We start from the raw sequence: 16,374 nt of genomic DNA, 5'->3' as shown, positions 1-16,374 counted from the left end.
TTGTATTGTAGATAACCTATTCTGCAGTTCTAGTCGCAAAATTCAGACCAGTTTTTGAATTTTAGATTGTTTAGTATAAACGTTTTCGTGTTCATGTTTCGGACGGTATTATTATAATCTGCATGAAGAATGTGTGTCTTGAAAAATTATGTTCGTGTCACCTAAGATAAAACATTTGGCCAACAGAAGTTTATTTAAAAAGAAAATTCCTTGTTCAAAGTCGTAAATACTACACAACATACGTCTTGCGGCGTTTAGTTTTCACGATACACGTCACCGTCAAATGGCGCTAGCTATCAAATGATCAAACCACGGTTGCCTCGTAGTGATACAAAACGTGTTCAAGGCAGCCATCGTACATTTCAACTGCAGACGGCAGCGCGCCTCGCGGCATTCACTCGAACATGCATTTACATGCTGGCATCGACCGTAGTCACAGCTGCTTGAGGTCTTGCCACGAGATTTGCTTTAACGTGTCCCCGCAGGGAAAAGAAATCCGACGACCGAAGAGGGAAATTTTAGCGAACGCATGCCCGAAGCAGAGGTTCGGGGAGGAGCTGCCGCTCATGCGCAATAATGTGCAGTCCCATGACACAACACTTCATTGGGTCTAGCGTGAAGCTTTGGTGTTTCGGTGGTCGATCTCTGCGGCCTTTAATTCAAGATGGATACGTACAACGCTCCAGCAGCTGTAATTACTCACGTAGATGTTGCCGGGACGCGTATTTGGGACGTCTGTCATCTAAAAGGCGGAGGCAATTGCTGCAGGTGAGTAGTTAAACGTGGTGCAAACAATCGTGTTTGCATTAAGTACAATGTGCGAGAAGCGGCTTTTCCAAAGTGAACTTAATGGGAATGTTGATGATATAGCAGTGCGGCGTAGCACAAAGCCATGCTGGAATGCCGATGGTGTTTGCGGAAGGTACAGTGCACGACTGTAATCTTGCGACTTGGTGATTGTGGAAGTAGGGTGAAGGAGGAAAGATAGCGTCTGCCTTTAACGCTACGGACTTTCTGCATTCCTTGCAAGTTTGAAGATTACAGTCGTGGACTGTAACTGATAGTGCACCGATTCGTCACTTACGTTTGTATCCTGAATGAGACGTACCAAAAGTTTGATCGGGCCCTGAGGTTGCAAAGCATGCTTCCACTGGACGGACAGCCCGCCTCGGATAGGAGGCACAGATCATCGTGCTCTGCCAGTCTGGCCTTCAGCATCACGAGTGATTACACTAACAGATAATAACATTCAGCAACCACGTCTCTTTACACACACAATGATACCTTTGACGTCCTTGATATATTGACTGTCAAGGACCTCGGATCACGTGACTATCCAGATCGCAACCACATGCAGGTCTTTTCAAAACCTGAAGTGAATGGACCCGGCTCCATTACAAGCTTGCCTTGAAGACAGACTTTGGTTATGTACGTCGAATTTGATGAAGAAAAAAATAGAAATTTGCCAACAGTCCAACAGAACTTTAAGATATATAACACATTGGGAATTTAAAATAAAATTATTACAAAATTTTTAATTAAAATTATTACTCGTGGTTTTACAATAAAATAATACAATCTTAGTTATTAATTCAATTCAGTTCTTTATTTTTAGGATGCAGTATCAACAGGCAGATGGCCAATTACAGATGCAGCGCAAGAGAAGAACGCAATAATAAATACAGCAAAATAAGAAACAGATTATCAAAAAATTTTGTGATTGTAGAGGACATTAATGCATAAAGGCAACCTTTTGCTGAATATGTATTAATATCTTTTTAATAATAATGTAATGAAATTGAGCGAATTATGTTGAAAGGAGAAGAAAACATTCCAAACAAAAACAAATGAGATACAAATTTGGGGAATTTATATAATTAGGACGACAGCACATTGTTAATCAGTGCTGTGTGGAGGAGATGAGAAGGGGAAAAAAATTATATGACTTTATATCGAATATAAGTAATATCTAATATACAGATTGTATAGCAGTTATTATAGAATATGATTAATGAAAACAATTTTTTGTTTTGAATATATCGAAGTTCCTGCAGACAGCATTAGCAGTTGACGTGCATCTAGCAGAAGGACAGTCTTTAATTGAAAGGCTGTACCTAAACTTAGAAAAGTCTCTGAATAGGAACAAAATCAAAGACATACAGTTCCCAGAAGGGAAGGACGATATTTCAAACCACGGTAAACTTGGATAAGGGACATCGCATCAATGCAATACCTCCTCTTATGTAAAGATTTGGGTGTGTAGTACTCTCAAAGGGGAGGAAGATACCAATAAATAAAGGAGAGTTACAAGCATCAGGCCTTACAATACCAGAGTCAATAAAATTAATACATAATTTACTATAGTTCATAAATACTAAGTCTGAGGTCAAGAATACATGTGGAGGTGTAGATGGCATCTCCCTTGAGTTTGGGGGTAATAATGGCAATTATCCTGAAAGTGTCCACGCTTCCAGTCAAAACAAGGGGTGTTGAAATCACCCATCAGAATAACTTGAATGAGATTCAAATTACAGCCTCACGATGAGTATTTTTCCCAAAGTAACGTTCCTGTGATTAACTGAATCATCGGAAGCTTCCGAAGGAAGACTTTGCTCTCGTGTAGTTAATTTGATTGTAGCGGAATTAAAATAAATGAGGTAATGACCTCATGCAAGAATTTTGTTTTATGACCATTTCCACTAATCATGACACTCGACTTCATCTATTGAGACTTTATGAAAGTCTGTGTAATTTATTATTTTATTTTTTTAACTTTCTTCTGCAGCCTGTGAAGATATGAGGTTGTGTGAATTACTGGAGATGCTTATAAAGGCTGTTTCTTTGTGTGCAGAGACACCGCTATGGCTTCTGCTACAGATAGCGCCCATAAAGAACGAGCGAGACCTGGTCGTGCTGTTCCTCCTGACATTCAGAGATATAACAGCACTGAAGCAGCCCATCGAGTCAGACGACAACAAAGGAGGTACAGGTCACTTCCTATTTTTCATTGGTCTTTAAACATTTCAGCTCGCGTAATATATTAATGTTTAATCGTAACAGAATAACTGGGACAGCTTTCTCATGAATGTAGCCAGTTTACTGAATGGGCCCAACGCTCGAGGGAATGCGTCTGATGCCACAGCTGTCATCCTACGTGCCCACTCTCAAGACATTACCAACCGATCTCACCTTGCGTGTTAGCACATAAGAACTTCGAGGGGCAGTCAAAATGTTCTCGGAATTGTGGTATAGCACTGTAATGGTAGGACATATGGAAACGCTGACCTTATCACCTTCAAAATAGGACCTTTGCGCACACACACACACTTGCTCCATCGATCCTGCCATTGTTGGAAGCACCGGTGGAAGGCTACGTTTGGAATCTTCCGGAGTTCGGCCGTCGCATTCCATTTAATGTCCTCCATGGTTGCAAAACGCGCTGCCTTGAGGCCTATTTTCAGAGTAGGGAGCAGCCTGAAGTCACTAGGAACGAGATCCAGAGAGTATGGTGGTTGGGTGATGACGGGAATGCTTTTCTCGGCGAGGTGATTCTCAGCAGGCCAGTTGAGACTGCCCCTAAAAAAGGCATCCAAGTCAATACGAATGGTTTCCAACTTCTTGGCTACCCTGACGGAGGGGTTCTGTGCTACTCCGCTGTTGTAAGAAAACTACCAGAAAATAATTTGAAAGAGGCACGGTTTCAGTACGCCATACATGGAGGGCTTCAGCTGAAGTTATTATTATTCCAACATTTCAGGAGCCATAAGACAAAGAAATCCACACCCTACTGGGTTCAACTGACAGGCATCCATCCAGCGAAATTACTTTTTGTAAAAGTGAATTTATCCGATGGGATCATCCTCTCATGCGCGGCAATAGCACTTATTCTGAACACGTCCAAGATGTTAATCCCGTTAGTGTCGGCATGTCCTCAGTTACAGCTTATATGGCGCCGTTTACCATTTGCAGCGATGTGTTACGTACAAGGGACTGGTCTGACGTAGCAAGGGATGATAACCAGCGCTTGTGTAGGGAGAATTAGTGTCTGGTTTTTAATGTAGCGTTGACATGGCTGATCAAACAACAAATTTCTATAAGTAATTTGGCTGAAGGAAGTAAGTGAAAGTATTATTCGTGTAGTTGTATAATAAGTTTATTTGTGAGTAATCATATTTGTATCTTCAAAAAATGTAGTTTGCTCATCTCAGGGATTTATATTCATTCATATATTGCTTAAATTAATTGCTTTATTCAAATTCAAGTCTAAAAATTATAGTGTACTTGTTTTTTTTTCCTGCAGGTTTGAGCAAATTTGCAAAACTGGCTCGTTCAGTAACGCGGAGTCGATCAGTGCTTGTTTCACAGTTCTCATCCCACCTGCCCAATCTCAAGGACACCACCAAGCAATCTCACCTCGCACATGTCAGTACAACAAAATCATTAGTTATGTTTGTTAGGTTAGGTTAGCTTAGGTTAGGTTAGGTTAGGTTAGCTTAGGTTAGCTTAGGTTAGGTTAGGTTAGGTTAGGTTTGTTTAATGGTGCTGTCAGTTGCTCAGACTGTAAAGCACTGGATAAATAAATAATAAAATTATTTATTTAAGGAAAATGATAAAAAATCTCATTCAGGTCAGCCTGCGAGCTGAGACTTCACCTGTGATATCCTGAATGCAAAACAGGGGTGCCAGCTATTCAACCGTGACATTCCGTAGATTTTATGAGGAGGTAACATATTAACTCGTGTTACAAGTCAGATTTTTCTTGAGACAGGAGAGGAAACAGTTCTTGTCTTTAATTTTTCTTGGATGTTGACCGTATTAATAATCATGTGTATTTTTAAATTACTTTTCAGTAACAGTAAGAGCCTCCTGATGACACTAACATATTTATTTGTGAAAATTAGCATTTTCTCAGTAGAAAGTACTTTGCTATAACATCAGTTGTAGTTTGTCGTTGTCTTCTTCTTCTTCCGTTTCTTGACCGTTACTTCGGTCTTCCGGTGCCTAATATTTTCTTCCATTCTTCTCTATTTTCCCATCCTTCCGGATGTAGTTTCCGCTCTATCATGGTTCTTGTAATTCTGTCGTTCCATCCTTCCTCTCTTCCTTCTCTCTTTTGGTTGCCATTTCATGGTCTTCTTTGGTAACCTTTCCTCCTCCATCCTTTGCACGTGTCCGTACCAAATCAGTTGTCTTTTCTCTATATCCTCTATTATATCTCGATCCACCCTCGTGATTTCTCTAATCCTTTCGTTTCTCACTCTCTCTCTTCTGGAAATTCCAGCCGCTCTTCTTAGGAAATCCATTTCCATTATTCTAAACTTAATTTTTTGTTGTTCCGAGAGTTGCCAAATTTCTGCTCCATATAGAGCAACGCTTTGTACCATCGTTTTATATATTCTCTCTTTCGTTCTTTTTGTGATATTTTTGTAGTTTGTTTAACATTAAGAATTAAGATAAGTTATTGTATTTTACCATTGAATATTTACAGACTGATAAACTAAGACTGGCAATCTGCCATCTGTCCAATTCAAAGAATCAGTTTAGTCTAACTGCTGATTCACCGTTAATATTATAATGGGATACATTTTATTATTACAGAATTGGTGTTATTAGAATATTCACTGTTATATTTTGCATGAAATGTCTACTATAGAAAAAGTATTAGAAAACTAAAAAAAGATGGAAAAGCATATAAAAGAGAGTTATTAATTTGTATATCCTTTGTGATATAATTTATGAATAATGTTGTGTTTCTGATTTAAGTCTTTATTGAGATAATTTTTAGACTTGTTTTCAAACCACTGACCATGTTTTATTATGTATAATTGCATAATATGATAGTAAATAAGGCCATATCCAGATTAAATTGCAGTAAACTCTCGATTATCTGTGTGCAGATATCTTCTTTGCAAATTATCTATGCATTATTTTTTGTACGTAAACACAGATGCGTGTGAACTAGGCTTTCTCCCTTTTTTTGTCGTCATACTGACCTGTTCAGCAGGGAGAGGTGGGTTTGAGTGGAATTGGGTGGATCTAGATAAAATATGGTTGTACAGAGTTTTTTGGTTTTTTTACTGCTTAACGCTTTTGGATCTGAAGTACGATGTCCAGAAAATGTAAGAAAATTGTATGACGACAAAACTAAAGTTCATGTCAATTGAAAAATGTTAGAATAGGCAGTTGGTGTCAAAATTAGTCAGCGATGCTGGGACAGGGATACAAACCATATGTGATGTAAAAAGAAAAAGAAATTAATGAAATTTATAAGGGACTGTGATACTGCTGTTCGACCTTCCACCTGCAGGAGTATGAAAAAAATCTGTATGAAGAGGTGGATGTTGCGTTTCTTTGTGAAACTTTGAAATTGGAATGAGAGTTCAATGCCTCCATTGGATGCCTGCGTAGATCGGAGCAGCAATACGGTTCATGTAAAATTGCTGTTCTCGGAGAGAGACTTACTCGTTGGTGCCAGTGATGTAGCAACCAATATGTTTCAAATATAATTTCAGAAAAGTAGGATTTGAGGTTATGGCAGTGAGTACAAAGATGGCTGTCTTCCTGGTTATAGTACTGCGTAGTCCAATAGAATTTTACGAACATTTCTGAGGTCCTTGCTGCCTCCTTCATGAGGGTGATAACTCATCACCCAGAAGATAACCATCTTCATAATTACAGAAATTTTACACGAAGAAAACTTGAAACCAGATAAAATATGCAAAGCTGATGAAGCAAAATTATACTGGAAGGGTTTACGAGCAAGAACCCTTGTGTTTGGGAGAGGGAAGTGTATTCCGAGGCATAGATCATCTAACAAGCACCTTATGGTCAGGGCGTGAGGCTAACAACATTTCGCCGTAAAGAACAGCGTTGTTATGAATAAGTTACCAAAGCCTCTTTCAGCTCTACAAGATGATTTTCAGTGTTTCCGTGAGAAATAAATCAGTAGGGCCAACTTTAAGAAAGATAATATTGAAGAATAGCTACAAAGTAGTGCATTTCAAAGACATGACCATAATGGACATTATGTGTTGACAGTGCTAGAATACGTGCGTCAAAGGGTTCGACTATAGTGATATTACATGTGCCAGGAAAATTTGTACCACTGTGAGAAGGAATTTAAGCAATATAAAAAAAAATTCAAAATTCTTTTTGAAATAAATGTCAGTCGTTTAAAAAAGGGGTAAAATAATTTGTGATATTTTGTGAATACACCGAACAATATCTTTTGGACATCTGTGTTTTTCAATTATTCGTACATCTCCTCTCCTTCAAATAATCAGGAGTTTACTGCATGTAGTAAACATAAAGTCTTTAACATTTTATCTTGATTCCTTTGTTTCAATACTGCAAACAATGATGGCGCGTGGAACTACCACAGATGATGAGCCTGAATGCCGATGTGATGCCCCAGTACCGTCAAGAAGCACCCAAAACTCCGCCCCATATACTGTTACATTACTGTGCATTTAAGGCTATCTGGGACTGGATTATTCTATGCCTTACATTCTACACTGCAATTATGGTGCCCTACAACGTCGCCTTTAAGAACAAAACTTCTGAGGATGTGTCATTACTCGTGGTGGACTCAATAGTGGATGTCATCTTTTTTATTGATATCGTGTTGAATTTTCACACAACGTTCGTGGGACCTGGAGGGGAAGTGGTCTCGGACCCTAAAGTGATACGCATGAACTATCTCAAGTCGTGGTTCATAATCGATCTGCTTTCATGTCTACCGTATGATGTGTTCAACGCTTTCGACCACGATGAAGATGTAAGTAGTACCATGCCCTCTGATGGTGTTGATTGTGGAAACTCGGTGAACGAAGCTGCCGCGTCTGTGGATGCTTTTGGCCAGGACGTAAGTAGAAATCACTGCTCTTGCTCGAGGTGACTGCTACAACTCTGATCTTTCAACAAAATAAAAGTTATAAAACATTTAATACATTTATTGTGTTTTTGGATCCGCTGTGCTCGTCCTTCCGTTTTAAAACCACTTTTACCTGTCGTCATCAGAATTTGTTTTGACTAACTTTAAAACATATGGATAAATGTATTTAATGTTTTATGATTTAGTTGATATTTAAAATGATGATGTCACTTACCAGTTATTTTTTTAAATTTATAAATTAAAATGAAATATGTTTACTTTATATTCAGAAATGTGTTTTTATTACCAATTATGATTTTTGCTTCAAGTAAAAATTATTTATGTAAACTGTATTGGATGAATACAAAAATATCTGTGTCCATTTTTATTTATCTTTGGTGACAGTAATGGACCTTGCATCTGAATTAACGCTTCGAATTGCGCAATTAATTTCCTCTTGCCGTAATAGCAATTTAGTACTGAAACACTGTGTCTGAGAGAATCACATTGGTACTTGTCATTAAATATAGTTGATGTATCAGTTTATAAACCCTGTTTTTCGCCACGTGATTTCACTATAGAAGCATCTACTACACTTGTTACAGGCTTTTGTGAATATGGTAATGAACCTTCTAGTTCAATAAAAGGCAAAGAATTTTTTCTTGACTAGAAGAGTTTCTCAAGAACGACTGCTCCAAGGAATTATTTTGTTAGTAAGAATTGAATTTCAGTAAATTAAAATAATGTGATTTATCCCGGTCATGAAAGCTAGCAATGGCTGGGGGTTCGTCATGCTGACCACACGTCGCCCTATATCTGGTTTGATGATCGTTCGCCTCTGCTTAGGCATGTGAACGTGAGGCCAGCAGCCAGCTAGTCGGCTTTGACTCTCAGAGACCTGTTTCGCCACGGAATAAAAAATATAATAAATAAATGTGATTTATCCAATTTTTTTTTATAAGATCTCTGTTTATGTATTAATAATAATAATATTATTATTGATATAATTTAAGACGTTTTGAAGAGACTACTACAAAATTGTTGATATGGAATGTGGAAGTGACATTATTATTTTAAGTATGTCGTAATAAGAACATTAACCCACTCTCTGTTTTAGCAAATTTCTTATCAGCATAACATACATTTCATTTGAAAATTTGCTCATAATCTTAAAACATACATTAGTTTTCATCGAGTCACGTATTTCATTCGCTGTAGTGTTTGTTGATGTTGCTCTTCTAAGTTATGATGCCGTGTGGACTTGTAGGCGGACACCAACGTTTTGGATAAACATTGGGATCTACCCGTGAGCCAACATGACGCGACAACCCAGCAGAACGACATAGCCACTGTCATGACAACCTCATATCTTATACTTTAGTACTTTTCTTCTCGCACATAATTCTACTCTGAATTTTAGTAGCAGTTTAGACTTGATAGTTGAATCGTGCACTGCCGTAGTAACATCCCAAAAGAAATTCATATAATTCTTTGTAAATACGTAAATATATATAAAAAATTGTACATATAAAATGTAGATTTTTGTAATTTTAGAAACGTATTTTTTAAGTCGCTGAAAATTTATCGATACGATACGCTTCCAAGCCAGTGTTATTCATTAAGCAAATTCATATTAAGCTGGAAGACATGAACTGCATCTTGTTATGCATTTTCTAGAACAGAGAGTAGGAAAGAACACAACAACAGAAATCAGCAGGAGGCGATACATTTGCAGGTATATGTTTTCTACCTCTTGGTCTGGGAAGATTTTTTTCCTTTGTCCTCTCTTTGCATCTACTTTTTTTTCTCTCAGTTTAACATAACTTTAACAATTTCTTTATGGTCTCTTTTAGCTGCTGTTGTGATGGCTTTCTTATACAGTCTCCTTATATTGGTTTTAATTCTGTATTTTCTATTTGCATTAACTGCAGTGCTGGTAGCAAGTCTGTAAGTAGCTGTGTTTTCTGCTTTGAACTTGTGTAGTTTCTGAAGCATGAATTTCCGATAGAATTGTCGATGGATAACGTCGTTAACCCAATTTCTACAAGAGTATTAATGAGGTAATTATTTCATATACCTGTACGAAACAATATATAACTCATCTTAACTTTATTCAGTAGAAAATAATTTTACAGTACACGTCTGTAAATAAATACACAGAGCGACACAGTAGCATGCGCATATTCATATAAAATTTGTGCAGTGAATATTAAATTATTTCTTTACTCTAATTATTTTCCTTTTTTTTGCCTTGTAAGGTTAACAAATTGTGTGCGCAGCAAAATTAATTTGTTAATCTGAATAAATAGTAAAGAAAATTAATTTGGGATGTGAGATTTCCACAGCAGAAAAAAATATTAGCTTCTGGTCTTCTATGTATTGACACTTTGTAGTCCTGTAGGTGCTATGTTTCAAAAGAAGCAGCTGCCTTTATCTTCAGGATAGAAGTTGGTAGAGTGAGGTGTTGTTGGATTGAACCATAAATGAAACCCGGAGGTGTATCTTCTATCTTCCGTCCCTGGTTCTAATGGGCCAGTGTCCTCGTTATCCTTAGATTTATCTGTTCGTCTTTTTTACATAACGAACCACATTTCATCTGTATTATTTACTCTGAAGATGGGGACAGCGGATTCCTCTGAAATGTCGGTAATCACCCACCAGACTGTACATTGTCAAAACTAAGATCACAATCAAAAAATTGATTTCTAATGTAGCCCTACTAGAATTTAGCAAATGCTGTAGATGAATCTAAATGTTTTTAATTTGTTACAGTGAATCCAAAGTCTTCAATTTAAAATCAAAATGATCCATTCTCTTATGAAATGAACAAAATGTGAATAGAACACATATAAAGTTTGACTTTGTTGCGATACATCATGGAATTTACGTTAACCTTTATTTCCTGGCCATATAGGATTTGAATAATTTAAACCTTGAAACTAAATGGCAGCCAACATGACTTAATCCATGGGGCTTAATGGTTTATCAGCGTATTACCACAGCACATGGTGAGCTAGCGTGATTGTGTGTAAACTGTGAGACGTGGTCAATAATGTTATTCAGGTCACAGGTCAAACAGCGTAATGCTAGTAATGCCCAACCTTAATCAGAGAAATGCAGTGTACTGTCTGTGTAGATAGAAAAACACGAAATTTGCCCATTAATTATTCTCACGATAGAAAAATATTCAGGCTGGTTCCTGTTAGAAGAAGTTAACATTATGCATCAAAACTTATACAGTGTTTAATATTGATATTTGTAGAACCACACTTTTTACTGCTAAATATTTATGCAGAAGATTTCTGGGGGGCCAAAGTGGTTGTGCACTCCTTTAAAATTATTTTACAGAATTATCAGATAAATTGTTGGCAACATTGATTAATAGGGGGGAAAAAAACCTGAAGTTAGAGAGGAAGAATTATGCCCATTTCTTAAAAAAAAAATATGGAACCAAAATTATCATCATTTTTAATCATCCTAGACTTGTGTAAAAATGGGGAGGGTGTATTACTACAATTTATATGATTCAAAATTGGTTTTAATGAAAATAATTTGTGTTATTAGGTGGTGTAGAACATTAATGTAGTTAACTCTTATGATACAGGAATAGGGGATTTAAATCTCTGTATTATGTTTCTCCCACGGTGGTCTAGCGGTTAGAACGCTGGCCTTGTAATCCTGGGGTCTCGGGTTCGATTCCCGGCGGTGCCCGAATTTATAACTTGTGTTGGGCAAGGCCGTGGTCTAGGCAACACGGAGTTTTCCTCCGTGGCATCCCAACAATTACTCCATTCACACACAGAAGAAGGCAATGGCAAACCACTTCTGGATCATCTGCCAAGAACGTATATGAACAGGTCCCAGTCCGAGAAAAGGATGGAAGGATCCTGTTCATATGGACCTGTCGTCAGACAGAACACTAAATAAATAAATATATAAATAAAATTATGTTTCTACCAGCCAACTTTTACTGTTTGGGTTAATTATTAATAACGGTATACTAATGCGGTGCTTGGTGAGCTGTGTTGTGCATAAATTACAATGGACGAATGATAAAGGTAAAAGAATATTATGTAGTGACACCCCAACGTAATATGTGTATAGATGACACATGTTTATTTTTTGCATTGTTCTGTGCAGGGATCAAACTACAGTCAACATTGGGAACATTCAAATTTTCTTCCCAAGTTACAGATGATTACCAGAAAATATGTTTACGTTTCCTTCTGAATTGAATACTTTATATGACGTAGGTTAAATTATCATTGGCTCAGATATCAAGCTGAGATGTGTTTAATTGTCATTAAATAATAATGGTAATACAACAAGTGGAAATGTAATCAACTGTAGAAAGATAATTCTGCAAACTTGATTGGGTGATTTCATATTTCACAGTTAATTTTTTCAAACAAAATAAGTACTTCATCGTCACTAAATGATTTTAATACTTTTTCAACCAAAGCATACGTCAAATTTTTTTGATATAACACTTTCAGGAATACTGTGCTTGTGACTGATAAATTTCATTATACTTTGTGATAGTGGTGATAAATTTTCTTGATATATTAATTTTATTTTTCGTTTAAAATGAATTTATGGTTTTTATAAGTAACAAGTTTGACATGAAATGACCATGACATTAAGAGAATATGATTTAGGGAACACACAAATTTGAAACAAAAAAGCATTCCTTTCCTTGAAAGTGTGTGATAACATTTCCATAAACATAACTTGTTTTTCAGGTTACAGAGTAAAATTACTTTTTCTGTGAGACCAGCTGGGGTCAGAGATAACACCACAAACTGAGGGCAGAGGGCATGAAAATGCGCTGCATGATTAGGGCTGTCATATAATTCATGATGATTAGCGGGGAAAATCGAAGAACTTGGATAAAAACCTTGCTTGAGTTTAATGATGTCCGCCATGATTAAACCCAGGTTACATGGTGATAATCCAGCATCAAGCCACCTGAGCCAAAGCATGCCTCTTTTCAGGGCTAATATATATTTGTAATTTCTTAACGTGTAGTTTCAAATCCTCATTTTAGAAAGAGTTAAATATGTTAATGTTGCCATGATACATTTAGTATCATTAATAATTATTAACTTGATTGTGGTCTTCTGGTTCATGACACTGTATTTTGTAGTTATAAACCCATTTTTTTTAAGTATTTCAGAGACTTGAAACATTTGTTCATATTCTAGCACTACATTAAAAAAAGTAAAGCAGTCCCACTACACACCATGTAGGTCACTTGGGGGGAGAGGCGGTATAGCTCCTACTCATTCTTGACCTTGGCACTAGATGGGGTGAGTGTTAGCATCACGCCCCAGCCGTGCTTTACCCCTGGGAAAGGACCTCGGTACCCATTGGATAGGATGCTGGGTGGGCCCCAGAGCCGGTCTGGACGCAGAGGCTAGAGGAAAAATCCTCTGCCCCCATCAGAGTTTGAACCCCAGTCATCCAGCCCATAGTTAGTCACTATACTGACAGCTATCCCGGCTCCCTACATTACAAAATTGTAATATAATAATATACATCTATAATAGACTTCCCTCACTTATGCCTTTAGCTGAAATGCATGTCATTAATGTGGGTCAACTGCCTGACCTATGTAGCTGATATGAATACATTTGTATTGTTAATTACTCATTGGTCTCCAATTAACACAACAGTACCATTAGTTATTCATATATACTTTTTCTCTAACTAGCGCATATAATATGAATAATGAACATTTTATTAGTATTTGCATGGTGGGTTTTCTGATGTATTTGTGTTGTATTTAGTTTATCTGAGGGCCATTCAGAAATTAATGGCAACACTGGTATAAATTTCAAAAGAATTGGCTATGGCTAATTCTTTACATGTCTTCAGTGGGTCCAAGGTAGATCCATCATTTGAAGGAAAAATCAACCCCCATGTGCATAATGATCCAAATGCAGTCTGGCAGTTTTTGTGAAATGCCTTTGTCGTATTTTCTGGGACTTGTCGTTTGCAGATTTTCCGCATTTTCAGCTTTACGATGTGGATGATGGATGGTGATGTACCAGCCTGTCATGGAAGTTCATATTTCCATCACTGGTCCACATCCAAGAAAACCTCACAGCCTTCATTCTGTCTGTCTGACCATCTGTATAGATGAAAACAACTCGAACGGCCATACAGATAGTAATTAAATTTGATATTGGAAGTTTTGTTAACATTTGTTGACAAATTAAAATTTTGGTTAGAAATTGACACCAGTCATGAGCACGAAGACCTGAAATGTTTTCGTTGTGCCAACGTGACTGAGTGGGGAATCTTAAGGCTACTTCGGTTCCCATAGTTACTAAAAGATATGGGTAGCATTATGGGAAACGTTTCAAAATTTTCGTATTGTTCTTACATTTGCATTCCTATAATCAAGTAACCAACATCAGTTTATGGACAAAGGGCATGCGTTCATTGTGTCACGGTACGTTATGGCAGTTTGTTGTCCACAGACTTCATACTGTGACATCGGCATGCATTTTCCATCTCGCAACCTGGAGTTTCATTAAACAACACTGTTTGTACTTACTGAACATGTTTCAGGCCTGTTTCACGTAATGCCTTATTATTTAGACGGCTGTACAACAGTTTAAAAATTGGTTGGCCTATTCAGCGTGATTTAGTCGCCTACACTAAAGCTGTTCCTGCAGACACTAGTGTGGAACGGTATTTTCAATAATTTTCGAATGGCTCTCTTTTATAGTGGATTGTTTCAGTAGAACTGTATGACTTTCAAGATATGAAAACCGCATTTTAACCAGTGATGATTCTTTCTATTTAGGGTGAAATGATAAACTGTTTTATTTGTACATAAATTACTCCATTATGGAACTTACTATATATTGGTATAGAATAATAAAATCCACCACCAAGTAAAATATACACATGTGGTGTCTGCAAAATCAATTAACGTAACAATATTATGGTATTTCTTAAGTCAGAGCTGTATTAACCTTTATCATATGGGAATAGGACATTTAAATGTTCATACTGCTGGGCTGGCAGCCATTTTGTGTCTGAGGGATTTAATTGAAAATGGTGTTGGTACTGAGAAGATATATTTTTCCTGTGAAACTAATAATGCTAAAATATTGCAGTAAAAATTATTTAAGTAAAATTCTTTGCCCCATTCTGTAATTCTACATTTTAATAGTACAGAATCTCTGCCCCCACCCCCAACCACCAAAACACAGGGTTGCAGCTTTCTAAACTGAATTGAGTACGGAATATATAAATCAAAATGTTTGGTAATTGTACTTAATAAATGTTTCTCGTGTTGTAACAAAAGGTTTATTTAAGTATTTACTTTTGTCTGGAGAGTATGAAGACACAGGCCTTACACAAGATCACTCGGAGCACTAAAATTTTGTAGTTACTCTTTTCATCCTTACAGAACAAATATGACACTGTAAGTGTAATCCTACAGGTGGCTGACATAAAATGTGTTGAGATCCACGACACGTCATTTGGTTCGCTTGTGGATTTGATCTTCCTCTTGGGCTGGAGTGATATCAATGCTCCCTTGGACTCATTTGAAACAAATTTTGAACTAAGTCAAATAAAATTTTTCGTTGTCCTGTTACCGCAGGATATTTGAATGACATTAATGATTCAATATTGTTAGATGTAGCAGGTGGAAAACAATTTATTTGTTCACTTCACATTTCTCCAAATAGTTGAATCACTATTAGCCATTGCTTGCGCTCTTTATTGACATTGCCATGTGCCAATTATAGCGTTAAAAATTGGCAGGTTTATGAGTTCCCCCACAGTCATCACAGAAGTTGCCGTATGCTCGTACATTTGCCAGTGTAATTAGTAAGTTTCCTGATGGTCAGAGACAGAGCCTGTTTTTACTCGATCATTAAATATGCAGCAGTCGTGAACATAATGGCTACACAGATTTATAATTTTCCTCGCTCACTTACTTCCTTTGCAATACAGGTCATCTCATGATTAGCACTTATTCTAACATGTGCCAGGGTGTTCTCCTACATTGTCATAGTAGTATGGAGGTGACGTCCATTATGTTATTTTTTGTCCTATGGATGGCAGCGGTATCTCAGTAGAGTAGAGATGTCCTGCTGCACATCATGTAGGCACTTGGAGGCAGAGGAGGTAGAGCTTGTAGTCATTCTTAAGCTTGGCACTAGATGGGTGTGAGTGGTCAGCGTCACGCCATGGCTGCGCTTTACTCCCGGGAAAGTACCCCAATGTCCATTGGACAGGAGGCTGGGTGGGCCCCAGAGCTGGTCTAGATACGGAGGCTAGAGGAAAATTTTTCTGTCCCTCTCTGGGTTTAAACCCTGGTTGTTCACTCTATAGTTAGTCGCTATACTGACTGAGCTACCCTGAAGCCAGAATATGAATGTTAGTTTGTATAAACTCATATCCGTGCCTGGTTTACCGCCCTCCGAACACACCCACTGCCCCAACCCCTTCACCACCAGCAAACTACAAACACATGA

The 16,374-nt window shown here is 37.4% G+C and overlaps 1 protein-coding gene across 8 annotated transcripts in view; it reads left to right on the top strand.

Moving 5' to 3' along the window:
- Positions 1-16,374, top strand: part of eag (potassium voltage-gated channel protein ether a go-go) — a 125,645-nt gene that overhangs the window by 85,654 nt on the left and 23,617 nt on the right. For 4 of the 8 annotated variants that reach the window (XM_087357659.1, XM_087357662.1, XM_087357661.1 and 1 more), the window contains 3 exons: positions 2,852-2,983; positions 4,301-4,422; positions 7,382-7,864. In XM_087357659.1, the coding sequence (XP_087213785.1) occupies positions 2,852-2,983; positions 4,301-4,422; positions 7,382-7,864 (737 nt within the window). The remainder of the gene's footprint in view (positions 1-2,851; positions 2,984-4,300; positions 4,423-7,381; positions 7,865-16,374) is intronic. The other 4 variants (XM_087357663.1, XM_087357665.1, XM_087357664.1 and 1 more) reach the window with 1 other exon arrangement.

Source organism: Zootermopsis nevadensis, unplaced genomic scaffold (genome assembly GCF_977971745.1).
Source record: "Zootermopsis nevadensis isolate Lab colony 2312 unplaced genomic scaffold, Znev_1.0 Znev_ptg000028l, whole genome shotgun sequence".
NCBI classification, from domain to species: Eukaryota; Metazoa; Arthropoda; class Insecta; order Blattodea; family Termopsidae; genus Zootermopsis; species Zootermopsis nevadensis.
Note: the sequence above shows the minus strand (reverse complement) of the source record. Positions and strands in the feature narration are given on the sequence as shown.